We start from the raw sequence: 12,966 nt of genomic DNA, 5'->3' as shown, positions 1-12,966 counted from the left end.
CTCCAAGGTCTTAGTCCAGCTCTCCATCAACTGCACCACCACCACAGGAGTGGACTTCCAGGTAAGATGGCATCTGGAGGAGGCCCTTCCTTGGGAAGAAGCGTTTCTCCTTAAACCACCCTGAGGATTTTAGCTCTGTGGGTACTCTAACAACCCTCGGAACCTTTAACAAAATGCAGTTCCAATGATCTTTTGAGGGACGCCATGGCTGTTTAAAGTGGTATCCTACCGATATAAAAGTATAGTGCAGATGGGGCTTGAGTGACCTTCATTCGGTCACGGTCTCTCATTCTGGCCTTCCTCTAGCAGCTTTTCTCAACCTGTGGGTCCCCAGATGTTGTTGAACTACAACTCCCATCACCCCTAGCTAGCAAGGCCAGAGCTCAGGGATGATGGGAGTTGTAGTCCAACAACATCTGGGGACCCAAAGGTTGAGAACCGCTGTAAGGGTTGTTGTGGGGATAAAACAGAGGGGGTGGCTATTGGGTTGTTGTTTTCATTTTTATTATGTGTTTTGTGGTTTTATATCTTGATTTTATTCTGTGAACCGCCCTGAGACCCCTGGGTTTAGGGCGGTATATAAATTCAATAGATAAATAAAAATAAATGAACACCCCACCACTAGTTCCTTGGAGGAAAAGGCCAAAAATAAATGAGGGAAAAAATACAATCCAAAATATACCCCCCCCCCCAAATGTAAGCATCTTAACAGGGCGATCCTGGATAACAGTAAACAGAGAAAGTTTTTGTAATAGATAAAGCTATAATGCTGTAAAAAAATTTGAGTAAAAACACTGTGGAGGTCGGGGTGGGAAGTCAATTTATGAAATAATGTAATTATTGATATGAAGACTACTGTGAAACTGTTTGAATTTTTCTATATATTGCAAAAAAACCCAAAACAAAACAGGGCAGACCTATACGTGTCCACGCAGAAGAAAGCCCCACTGAGTTCAGCAGCACCTACTACTGGACTTTCAAACAATGGATATCAAGACCCTGGATTTATTTTCTTTACTTTTTAAACTGCCTGGGAACCGAAGTAAATGTAATGTACTCACTTGGCAGGACTTGGAATCCAGAAGAATAGGAAGGAGGAAAACCCACTGCCAGCACCTGTGTTCCAGAAGATCACCCACCTTCACTCCCTTTCTAAGTTTGTCCCCTCTGGGCACCCTTCCCCCCTGCTTTCCCTAAATAGACTCCTGCTGTGCAACTCACCTCTTCCTGCAGCTGTTCAAGATTTGCCTGGACCAAGGAGGCGGGGCCAGGAAGAAGCTCTTTTCCCATCCCGCATTCCAAAGCCTCTCTAGGAACAAGCCTCTGTCACTTTAACTCTTTTCAGGGTCTCAAAGGCCCCCATCTGCACTATACATTTAAAGCAGCATTATTCCACTTTTAATCAGTCACGGTTTCCCCCAAACAATCCAAGTTTTTGTTAAGGGTGCTGAGAGACCCCTATACCTATCACCAAGCTATCACAGTGGAATTTGGTTTAGGAGTTTTTGTTGGCGGTCAAGATTTAATTTAGGGGAGAATTGATTTTTGCTGTGCTTGGCATTTTTATTGCTTTGTATTTTTATTGTTATACCTAATTTGGAATTACACAAGGATTCATTTTACTGTACATTTATTGATACATTTTCATTTATTACTTACGGCTTCTTAAATTTTGTTATGTTTTTGTGACGGTGAGAGTGAATTGCGTTATTTTTTCCCTGACGCTGCAAGCTATCGAGCAAAAAATTGAGCATTTTGTTGATGTTGCAACAAAGGTTGCATACAAATAAAGAATTAAGTACGACAAATGGCAACTGCTAAAATTATTCCACATCATAGTCTTCTTCTTCCCCCCACTCCCAAAAGGCAGGAGTATGCACAGGAGGCATTCTGGAGAAGATGACTCAAGACAAATGAAGATGATGAAATGGAAATTAGGATATCTCAATGAAAATGTCAACCCAGTGTATGGCTGATTTCCATGTTAGCGATCATTAGGAAAGATTTTGAAAATAAAACTGCTAGCATCACAACGCCTTCATACAAATCTGTGGTGTGACTGCATTTGGAGTACTGCATACAGTTCTGGTTGCCTCACCAAAAAAAAAGGCTATAGCAGAGGTTTAGAAAATGACAATCAAAAGGGTCAAGAGGCCAGAGCAAAAGGTGAAACGATTTCTGCTTCTTTTAGAAAAATGGCAATGTGTGGAGAAATTTGGCTAATTTTTTCTCCCTCTCTCATAACACTGGGGGCATCCAATAAAGAAGAGGAGTTTGGATTTGATATCTCGCTTTATCACTACCTGAAGGAGTCTCAAAGCGGCTAACATTCTCCTTTCCCTTCCTCCCCCACAACAAACACTCTGTGAGGTGAGTGGGGCTGAGAGACTTCAGAGAAGTGTGACTGGCTCAAGGTCACCCAGCAGCTGCATGTGGAGGAGCGGAGACGTGAACCCGGTTCCCCAGATTATGAGTCTACTGCTCTTAACCACTACACCACACTGGCTCTAAAGCAGAAGGGAAGGTGATTCCAGACAGACAAAGGGAAGCACTTCTTCACAAAGCGCATAAACTATGGAACTCACCGCCACAGGAGGCAGTGATGGAGGCCAAGCCCTTTTCCTAGACAGGTGAATCAGTCCTAGAATCAGAGGTCCCCCCAACCTTCCCCACTCCGTAAATTTCTGATGGAACCAGCCCTGAACCCGTTGTTAAAACATTTCAAGACAAGGGACGACAATATAGGATAGATCCACTCACAAAAACATCTGGCACATTGTTACAGAAATGTGTTCTACATAAGCCATAAAGACGCTTACTTTTTTTAAAAAAAAAAGATTAAAGCATGTCTGCATGTACTTTATTAAAGGGTTTTAATTAATACTGTTTGGCTGCAATCCTCTACCCACTTCCTTGAGAGTAAGCCCTATTGTGCCCAGCAGGGCTCACTTCTCAGTAGACATGCCTAGGACAGCAGTTTCAATGTGTATATTATTTCCTTTATCAAGCATCATGAACCCACCAGATATTGATAGACATCTACAGTTCCCATCATCTCTGGTTAATGGATGAGGCAGATGGGAGTTGGAGGCCAACCATATCTGGAGGGCTATAGGTTTCCAATCCCTGCACCATATAAACCACCAGCAGAACTCCATTAGGACTCAAAGGTGGGAGGCAAATTATATTACTTGATTTTATCATTAACCAAGGAAATATATGCATACACATGTTTATACGACTGTGTACATGGAGCACTAATAATAATAATATTTTTATTATTTGTACATCGCCCAGCTGACTGGGTTGCCCCATCCACTCTGGGTAGTTTCCAACAGAATATAAAAACACAGTAAAACATCAAACAGTAAAGGCATCCCCTATATAAGGCTGCCTTCAGGTGCCTTCTGAATGTCATATAGCTGTGTATTTCCTTGACATCTGATGGGAGGGCATTCCACAGTCACTACAAAAAAGGCCCTTTGCCTGGTTCCCTGTAACTGTACTTCTCACAGAGAGGGAACCACCAGAAGACCCTCCATGCTGGACCTCAGTTTACAGGCTGGATGATGGGGATGGAATGTTCCTTCAGGTATACAGGGCAGAAGCTGCTTAGGACTTTGAAGGTCAACACCAACACTTTAAATTGTGCTCAGAAACTTACTGGGAGCTTACGTAGATCCTTTAGAACCAGTGCTATATGGTTCCGGTGGCTGCTCCCAGTCACCAGTCTAGCTGCCACATTACTTGTAGTTTCTGAGTCACTTTCAAAGGTAGCCCCACGTACAGCACATTACAGTAGTCCAAGCAGAAGATAATCGAAGCACATACCAGATCGAGCTGGTAGACAGCTGCCCTGAACACAGAATTGACCTGCGCCTCCATGAGCAGTTGTGAGACCAAATGACCCCCAGGCTGCACACCTGGTCCTTTAGGGGCGGAGTTACCCCATTCAGGACCAGGGAGTCTGTCACATCCGCCTGCTCCCTGGCCCCTAGAAACAGCACTTCTAGCTTGTTGGGATTCAACCTCAACCCACCAACCACCATCCTCCTCCATCTTCCTCCAGACACTCATGCAGGACATTCACCACCCTCGCTGGTTCCGATTTCACACTTCCTAACGGCCTTCTTGAGTCTAAGCATCTCCTACAGTATAATTTCTCTAATACGCAGTAAAAGTTCATGCACGTTTCAACCAAGTATCTTCTCCCAATAGGAAGATTCCTCCAAGGCTGTCTCTGTGTGGATTCTTCTGTGCTTAATAAGAACAAGAAGATCAGTGAAACTTTCCCCACATTCTGGGCACTCCTGCGGTTTCTCCCCTGCATGAATTCCCATATGCTCGACAAGATTATTTTTGTGAGGGAAACTTTTCCCACAGTCTGGGCATTTGTGGAGCTTCTCTGATGTGTGGCTTCTCACATGTACCACAAGGTTTCTCTTGTGAGTGAAACTCTGCCCACATTCCAAGCATTTATATGGTTTCTCTCCTGAGTGGATTTGCTGGTGCTGAACGAGGTGATAACTTATCCCAAAACCTTTCCCACAGTCTGAGCAGTTATATGGTTTTTCTTCTTGGTGGCTGGCAGCGTGTTTGACAAGGTTCCTTTTGTGAGTAAAGCACTGTCCGCAGTCTGGGCACTGGTAGGGTTTCTCCCCTGTGTGGATTTGCTGGTGTCTAATCAGGCAAGAGCTCAGACTAAAACATTTCCCACAAACGGTGCATTTGTACGGCTTCTCTCCTGTGTGGGTCCTCTTGTGGGCAACCAGGCCTCCCCTCTGGGCGAAGCTTTTCCCACAATCGGAGCACTTGTACGGCTTCTCCCCCGTGTGCATTCTCCGATGTTTGGTAAGTTCAGAGTTTGTGTTGAAGGTTTTACCGCAGTCTGTGCATTTAAATCTCTTTTCTCCAGTGTGAGTTCTTCTATGCACAATGAGGTTCTGTTTGTAATTGTAACTCCTGCCACAGTGCAAGCATTCGTATGGCTTTTCCTGAATGTGCAATTCTGTCCCAGAATGGATTACCAGGTGTTTGAGCAGGCCGTCTTTCCGACTAAAGCTTTTCTCGCAATCTGAGCACTTGTATGGTTTCTCTCCTGTGTGAGTTCTCTGATGTCTAAGGAGATCAGAGTTCATAATGAAGGATTTCCCACAAATGGAGCATTCATACGGCTTCTTCCCGGAATGGAAGTGCATGTGGGCAAGGAGGCTCCCTTTCCGGCTGAAGCTTTTACCGCAGTCTGAGCAATCATAGGGCGTCTCCCCGGTGTGAAGCCTCTGATGCTCTATGAGCTTAGATTTTGCACGGAAGGATTTCTCACAGTCCAAGCATTTATACGGCTTCTCTTCCATGTGGGTCCTCTGATGAAGAATAAGGTTCCCTTTCTGGGCAAAGCTTTGCCGACAGTCTGGGCATTTGTAGGGCTTCTCCCCAGTGTGGATTCTCAGGTGTGCCACGAGGTGGGCTTCCTGACTAAAGGTTTTGCCACAGTCCCAGCAGTCGTATGGTTTGTTCCCTGGGTGAGTTCTCTGATGTCTGAACATTTCAGAGTGTGTCCTGAAGAATTTCCCACACTCTGGGCATTTGAATGGCTTTTCCCCTGTGTGTATTCTGTGATGTCTAATAAGGTCTGCATTCACACTGAAGGACTTCTCGCAATCCAAGCACTTGTATGGTTTCTCCCCAGTATGGCTTCTCTCATGAACCACAAGGTTCCCCTTCTGAGCAAAGCTTTTCCCACAGTCCAAACACTTAAAAGGTTTCTCCCCAGTATGGATTCTCACATGCGTCACTAGCTTAAATTTCTTATCAAAAGTCTTGCCACAGTCTGGGCATTTATGTCGTTTCCCTCCCGTGTGGGTTTTGTGATGTTTACGAAAGTCAGAGTTCAGAGTGAAGGATCTCCCACAGTCTAAACATTTATATGGTTCCTCCCCTGTCTGGGGTTGGGGATGTCCAAGTTCAGTGTTGTTGGGGCAGGATTTGTTGCATTCTGAGCACATAAACATTTTGTCTTCTGTGTGGATTCTCTCATTAGTAGAAAGGTCTCTGTTCTGAGAGAAGCTCTTCCCACAGATGGTGCATCTAAGTGGGTTTCCCCCTGTGTGCATCTTCATATGCGCAAGCAACTGGCTTTTTGTTTCACAGCTCTTCCCACAGTCTGAGCATTGAAACGTTTTGTCTCCTGTGTGGGTTCCACAATGCTTGATAAAGCCAGCATCCATACCAAAGGAGTCCCCAAAGTCCAAAGATGTGTATATTTCCTCCCTTGCAGTATGATCCCATTGATTTTCAGAGGTCATACAAGAGGAGTTTCCACCGTCTGAGCATCCATACAATTTCACTGCCATAAGGTTCCTCCCACAAGTAATAAGGTTTGCATTCTTCTCTTCTTCTAAAATTACTAATCCCTTGTCTTTTCCCATCTCTCCCTGGGCTGAGATTTCGCTTTGGTCCTTGAAGCTTTCCTCACCCAGGGTGGACTCATCCACTCTCAACCCCATGGGCTTCCCCTGTTGGCTTGACAATCCATGTTGCTGTTCAGCGGCTTCTGCCTTGACATGGCACTGAGACATGTTCTCGTCCAGTGGTTTCACCAATATCTCAATCTGTTTCTGTTGTTCAGACATTTCTACCTTGAGATTATTCTTCACATCTCCATTATCTGATGGAAGGAAGAGAGAAGACAGTGTGAATCATGCTTGAAACATGATGATTGAAGATATTGTTAACTGAGCTACCAAATAAAGCATGTAATGAATCAAATATGAGACTCTGTCCCCTGCTCACTTAACTTGTCCGCCAACCATCCTCACCAAAGCCACTCTCTTCTTTCACTCCTCACCAAAGCAATATTGTAATGTAAGCACAAGATTCACAATCATAATAAAAAAAGAAAAGAAATCCTATCATTATAGCTCTTTAGTTACTATGATGCACAATACTGATTATAAGGTTAGTAATTAGACTCCTATTTTGCTCTTCCCTCTCAGCTATACCAAGGGAGCTAGCTATGGAAGCCCTTAAGCTGGATATAATAAGTTCCAAGTTTTAAAAGCTGCCAAATATGGGGAGTTTACTGTCTGGTTTGTGTGTGAAATAAAAAAATTCTGTAAACCACTTATTTAGCTCTCTCTAATCTCCTCTTGTTCAATGGGATTCACATCTGAAGAGACATGCATAGGATTGTGGCACATACTCCCAAGTTAGGTACCCCTGCCCGTATGGGCCAGTCTTGCCAGGCTCTAGGGTTGTGCGCTCATCTCACTCTATAGGCCGGGAGCCAGCGCTGTCCGCAGACACTTCTGGGTCACGTGGCCAGCGTGACAAGCTGCATCTGGCGAGCCAGCACAGCGCACAGAACGCTGTTTACCTTCCCGCTGGTAAGCAGTCCCTATTTATCTACTTGCACTTTAAGGGTGCTTTCGAACTGTTAGGTTGACAGGCGCTGGGACCGAACGACGGGAGCGCACCCCGCCGCGGGGATTCGAATCGCCGACCATGCGATCGGCAAGTCCTAGGCGCTGAGGTTTTACCCACAGCACCACCCGCGTCCTTACTACTCCCAAGTTAGTCTTAGTCTGTACATAATGCAGTCATAGCCAGGCTTATGTCAAAACATGCTGGGAAGATAAATTGTTCATATTTAATCCTCCTCATTATCAGTGAGATATAATGTCAAGCCATTAAAATCAATGCCCTAAATAAATTAATTGTTTTCAACTCTTAACTAATGTCACCTATCACCCGTGTATAAATATTCTGGATTGTGATGTTTTGATGCTGTTTTTCAATGCTGTGCAAAAAAACAACAACAAATGATCTTAAATAGTTCAAACCCACAATTGTTCAACGGGGGGGGGGAGCCTCCTTTCTCTGACTTCCTACCCCACTGCACCACCCCCCAAAAAGCCCAAGACACTTAACCTGCTGAAATTCCTTCTGTACAAGTATTAAAGATGCCAGAACCCTGTTCTCCTTAGCATTTGGCCACCCTGGTTGTAATAAAGGGTGCCAATAAACTGTACTGATCTCATTCACTAGAGAGCTCAGTTGGTTACAGCGTGGTGCTGATGACACGGAAGTTGCAGGCTCAATCCCCACAACGGACAGCTGTATATTCCTGCATTGCAGGGGGCTGGACTAGATGATCCTCAAGGATCCCTCCCAACTCTACGAATTCTATGGTTCTATCTGTGTTTACTTGGAAGTCAAGCCCCCACCGAGTTGTGGCATTGATCTTGAATAAATACGCGAGACTGCAAGATTATACACCTTCACATGGAAATGCACCCTACGTAATAAAGTGGGCTTACTTCTCAGTAAAATGCACAGGGGGTTGTTCCCTCCCACCGAAAACCACAGGCATACCTGCTTTGAAATGAAGCCCGCTGGGTTGAAGTGGGATTACTCTTCGGTTAAATGCGCAGGGGCTTGCTCTGCCTGACACCCCCAACCCCTGCACACGTGTGCAAGCGGCATTATCCAGCCGTGTACATAAAGGGGACGCTGCTCTGCTACGGGAGATCCGCAGGCACCTTTGGGCTCCTCCGACTTACCTCTCCCGCAGCCACGGGGTGGAAAAGGGACGGGCGCAGACAAAAGGAGCTTCCCCTTTAAACAGCAGAGGAGGACGAGAAAGAGACCAGGCCGCCCTAGGAACTGGCGCTCGGTCGATTTAACTCGTAGGAAGCGGGTTCAGTTCGGTTCTGCGTGCGGCTCCTTGGCTGCTTGAGCTGAGCTGAATTTTAAAGCTGCGGTTTCTCGTTTGCTCGTCTGTTTATTATTCTGTGACTGTAGCTGCCCTTTAATTTTTGTATGGCTTCTAAGCTTGGCCACAGATGCGTGCATTATTAATTTAAAAAGTAAATGAAAAAATAGTGTCATAGAATTGTAGAGTCGGGAGGGATCCCGAGGATCATCTAGTCCAACCCCCTGCAATGCAGGAGTCTCAACTAAAGCATCCATGGCAGATGGACAGCCAAAAAAACCCTCTTCCCAGCAGAACTAGAAGAAAATCCTCCTTCAGATTTCCCACCATTCCGTGTTTATTTACAAGCCAGATGGACAATAAAGACTTGTTTGTTTCAAGCTGCGTTTCCTAATAACTGCTGTATTTTTATTTTTAGCAATTAAGAGAATTGCAGCTTATATTTAATAAATAAATAAATGTATTTCTTAATACAACTAGCCTTAGTGTCCATTCTACATTTTTCTGTGTTTATGGTGTGCCCCTTCGCCCTGGAATCAGTTCACACAAAGGGAGAGCTATAAATATTTTTAATAATAAACAAATCACTACAGAGGTGCCCTCACAATTGTGAAGACCGAAGGCTGGGTGGTTTCTTTCATTTGAAGGATTTTTATCCAGACTCTCAACCATTACCAAGACATTTGAAAGGGACTACAGGACTCAGACATAACCTGGTTGAGTTGGTATCAAGCAGGTTTCTTTATTAGACAGGAGCATATTAAGCAGCAAGCTCTGCAAGATCTCACACCACTTGAGCTGTTGTTTCTTATCTCTGAGGGCAAGTAGGGGGGCTTGGTGTCTTGTATTTATATTTTACTTCTTAGTGTTGACACGGGCTCTGCAGAGGGCCTGAAATGAATGTGGACATCAGATCGGAATATTTTGATTGAAGAAAAATTGCTGGAATTCTACATGGTTAAAGTTCCAATTTAAATCAGTATCATCTACTATGAGGGAACAAGCATTAAAATTAGCAATGATATTATATAAGACCCCTATAAGACTGTTTCAAATGAAGATATTTGAGACTATGTTGGAGATGCAAGGAATCAGGTTCATTCCAATTTATGTGGTGGATTGTGGAAAAGTGTCCCAGTTTTGGACTCTGGTCTTTGCAGGAATTACTAAAATGACTGGACAGCAATTACTGAAACCTCCAGAATTAGCCCTGCAAAACCTTTTTTGAAACAACGGGTTGTCATTTCAAACCTCTAATTTGTTATCTTCTTGCAGCTAGTTGTTGGTCAATATTGGAAGTACCTATGAGGCTGTCTGGGGCAAGCCACTGTCCACCTACCCTACAGCTGATGTCATACAGGTAAGGGTGGGGCTTGACCCAAACCTGCCTGGGTCAGCTCCCAAAGCACCTGAGGACCAGCTGGTGGAGCCTTTGAAGTGTTGTGCAAAGCAGAAACCCAGCACTACGCAGGATGGCCTTCCCCTCTTATCAGCTGATGCAAAGGGAGAAGGATGTTGCTCAATGCTGGGTTCAGGTGCATGAGAGCGCTTTCTGAGGGAGAATCTATCTACACTGGTAGAATACCTAATATTTGATTTGCAGTGTCTCATTCACATGGTTGCCCTCAGATGTTGCAGTCAACAAGGGACTCCATGTGTCCATGTGATTATATGAGCATACAATCAACTTTTTATTGTGTTAGTATTTGGAAGATCTGGCAGGCTTCATTAGGCATTAATCTAACCAGGGTTTACTTTCTTCTACACAGTAGTCTATGTAGTCTATAGAGTCACATTTCCTGCTCTGACCTCACTCTTGTGCTACAGCTACTAGCTGCAGTTGGACAAACATTTATGTGCTTTCTGAAATTGGCTGGAGCATTTGGGGAAATTGACTGTAAAACTGACTGGGCCATTTTGGCCAAACAATTGAACATCCTTTGCATCCTGTGGGAGGTGCAGAGAGCGGCTGCATTTAGGATGAGGGCAAACAGCAATTGGGGGTGGGCTAAAACATTTAACCTGTTCATTGTTTCAGGGCTGGAACACAAATAAGTTTCTGCAGCAAGGCTCCAACCTCAAATCTGCATAGTTATGGCACTGCTGGTAAAATAGGGATAATACCATGGCAGCATTAAGGCAGAAGTCGCAGCAAAGAATCAAAAGAACTCATGAAACACCCATTAAACATTCACAGGAATTTATTATAATTCATATATCACTACCAATGGAAAAAAGGAAGCTGCCTTGTACTGATACAGACCAGGCATCCATTTAGCTCAGTATTGTCAGCACTGTTTCAGGCAGGGGATATTCCCAGGCTGTCATGGACCGGTTGGATGCAGAGGAATGGTGGGAGGAACCAGCTGGGGACCCTCCAAGGAAAGAAAGCTCAGAGGGAGTGGTGATGGGACGACAATGAGTGGTCAGAGAGAGAAGACTGGGAAGGTGTTGGGAGCCAAAGGGGTAACAGGGTTTCGTGAGCTGGGGGAGTTTGTGTCAGAGAGAAGTCCAGAATCAGAGGCAGAAGCTGAAGCAAGAGAGGAGGGAGACCAAGAGGCAGAGAGGAGTCAGGCTGGGGAAGAGTCAGGGATGTCTCACCCTCCTGCTGTGACCACCTCTCATGCCCTGCCCCCCTTGTCTCCCAGAACCAGAAGAGGCATGAAAAGGTTGGTAACATGCAGACTTAGTCTCCAATTGGTTGGATAAAAACCTTGGAGAGGAGGGAACGTAGGCAGTTATCAGGGACTGGGCAGAGGAGGTTGGAGACTGTGTCCCCTTCCAGGGAGGAGGAAGAGGAAGACAGTACAGATTTACAACAGGAGTTTGAGGGAGGTAGCAGCTCAGAGGCAGATGAGGGGAAAAGCAGGGAAATCATGGGATAGCTGGAACAACACCCAGCTGACATGTCATTAGAAAGCATTCCAGACCCTCCATCTCCCAGAACCCGGCGAGCCTTAAAAGTAGGAGAGCAAAGAGCTCAAAGGCAGAGGGCACTTAGTGGCACCCATAGAGGAGACAATGAAAATGATGAATGAGAATGTGAGAGAGACGGAGGTGGAGGGGGCAGATTCGCTCAGGACAACGCCATTATCACAGAGGCTGGGTTCTATAGCCTCTCCCTGTAAGGACTGAAATAAAAAAGGACGTTAAGACACTTTTCCTTGTCTTTATACTTTCCTGGGCAACCGGCCAGGAGCCGCTGACAGCATCCTTACAGCAGCTGTGGGGAGGTGGGGACCTTCAATCTCAGCAAGTACTTCATGGAGGCTAGACCAACCAGAGATGAATTAATGTGCCCATTGGGCCTGACCCTCCTGTGCAGATCGTGTTTTTGCTAATAAAGAGTTAACTCCAACTTGCACAGTGTGATTTACTGCTGGCTCACGTCTGACACAGGGACTGAACCTGGGACCTTCTGTGTGCAAAAGAGATGCTCTGCCACTGAGCTATTCCCCTTCTATGCAAAGCACTTTACAGAGCAATGCAAGCAGGGTATATGCATATGTGTCACGGGTAGGGCAGGGAGGAGGAGGAAAGATCTGTGCCCCGAGGAGCTTACAAACTAAACACTGAGAATGTAGGACAGAAGAGAAGAAAGGGGATCAGGAAAGCAGGGAAAGAGTAGCAAGGGATACATGAAGGAAAGTTGCTGCACTTTCATTTCAGTGGCGAATGAAAAATATACACTAGTATCACAACAAAGGGAGAATAATTTCTCTCCAACTACTTTCTTCACATCATGCACAAGTTTGTAAACCTTTACCATATTCCCCACTTACTGGACTCCCCCCACCCACCGCGTCCTAAACTGCCACCTTGCCAAAGGCTATGGGGGAAAAGCAGTCTATAGATGTAAGAAGAAGAATAAATAAAGGAGAATGAAAAGGCCTCAGTAAAAGGCAATTTCCTATGCTCAAAGTTCATTTCACTGATTTTACACATTAGCTTAGGGCCAGGCCACAGCAATTTGCATCAATACATTAGAATAATTTTTGAGTTTACTTAATACACAATATGGATAACACTTTTTTTTTTTAAATAAAGGATCCAAGTGCATCCAAAAGTATGAATACTGTTCAAAGTGCCAAATAAAAAAACTTAAAATAATTAAAATATCTTCATGCACCACAGAATTAAAGGCTTGTCCCTTTGTCTATCTGACCAATTTATTAAGAGCATAAGAAGTGTCATCCGAGTAAATGCCTTTCTGGTCCAGTCCTTTGACCAGAGTGCAATGTTGCCATACAGGT

At 44.8% G+C, this 12,966-nt stretch overlaps 2 protein-coding genes across 4 annotated transcripts in view; both read right to left on the bottom strand.

The window, feature by feature from the left end:
* Positions 1-3,834: 3,834 nt before the first annotated feature.
* LOC128408993 (zinc finger protein 271-like) lies at positions 3,835-8,641 on the bottom strand. Its single transcript, XM_053379120.1, has 2 exons — positions 8,562-8,641; positions 3,835-6,667 (listed from the first exon to the last, which is right to left on the bottom strand). Exon 2 carries the CDS (start codon positions 6,630-6,632, stop codon positions 4,194-4,196), a length of 2,439 nt encoding a protein of 812 aa, XP_053235095.1. The 5' UTR covers positions 6,633-6,667; positions 8,562-8,641; the 3' UTR covers positions 3,835-4,193.
* Positions 8,642-11,495: 2,854 nt separating this feature from the next.
* LOC128409047 (zinc finger protein 135-like) overlaps positions 11,496-12,966 on the bottom strand; it is a 31,463-nt gene continuing 29,992 nt past the window's right edge. For all 3 annotated transcript variants that reach the window (XM_053379232.1, XM_053379235.1, XM_053379233.1), the window contains one exon: positions 11,496-12,966. This exon is cut by the window's right edge and continues 1,587 nt beyond it. The gene's annotated coding sequence lies outside the window, so the exon portion shown is untranslated.

The sequence above is a fragment of the Podarcis raffonei genome, chromosome 2, assembly GCF_027172205.1.
Source record: "Podarcis raffonei isolate rPodRaf1 chromosome 2, rPodRaf1.pri, whole genome shotgun sequence".
Taxonomy (NCBI): Eukaryota; Metazoa; Chordata; class Lepidosauria; order Squamata; family Lacertidae; genus Podarcis; species Podarcis raffonei.
The sequence above is the reverse complement of the archived record's forward strand: the minus strand, read 5'-3'. Positions and strand labels throughout refer to the sequence as shown.

What these genes read in the sequence shown, in the direction of transcription:
- LOC128408993 (XM_053379120.1), bottom strand. Translation starts at nt 6,632, where the DNA reads ATGTCTGAACAACAGAAACAGATTGAGATATTGGTGAAACCACTGGAC.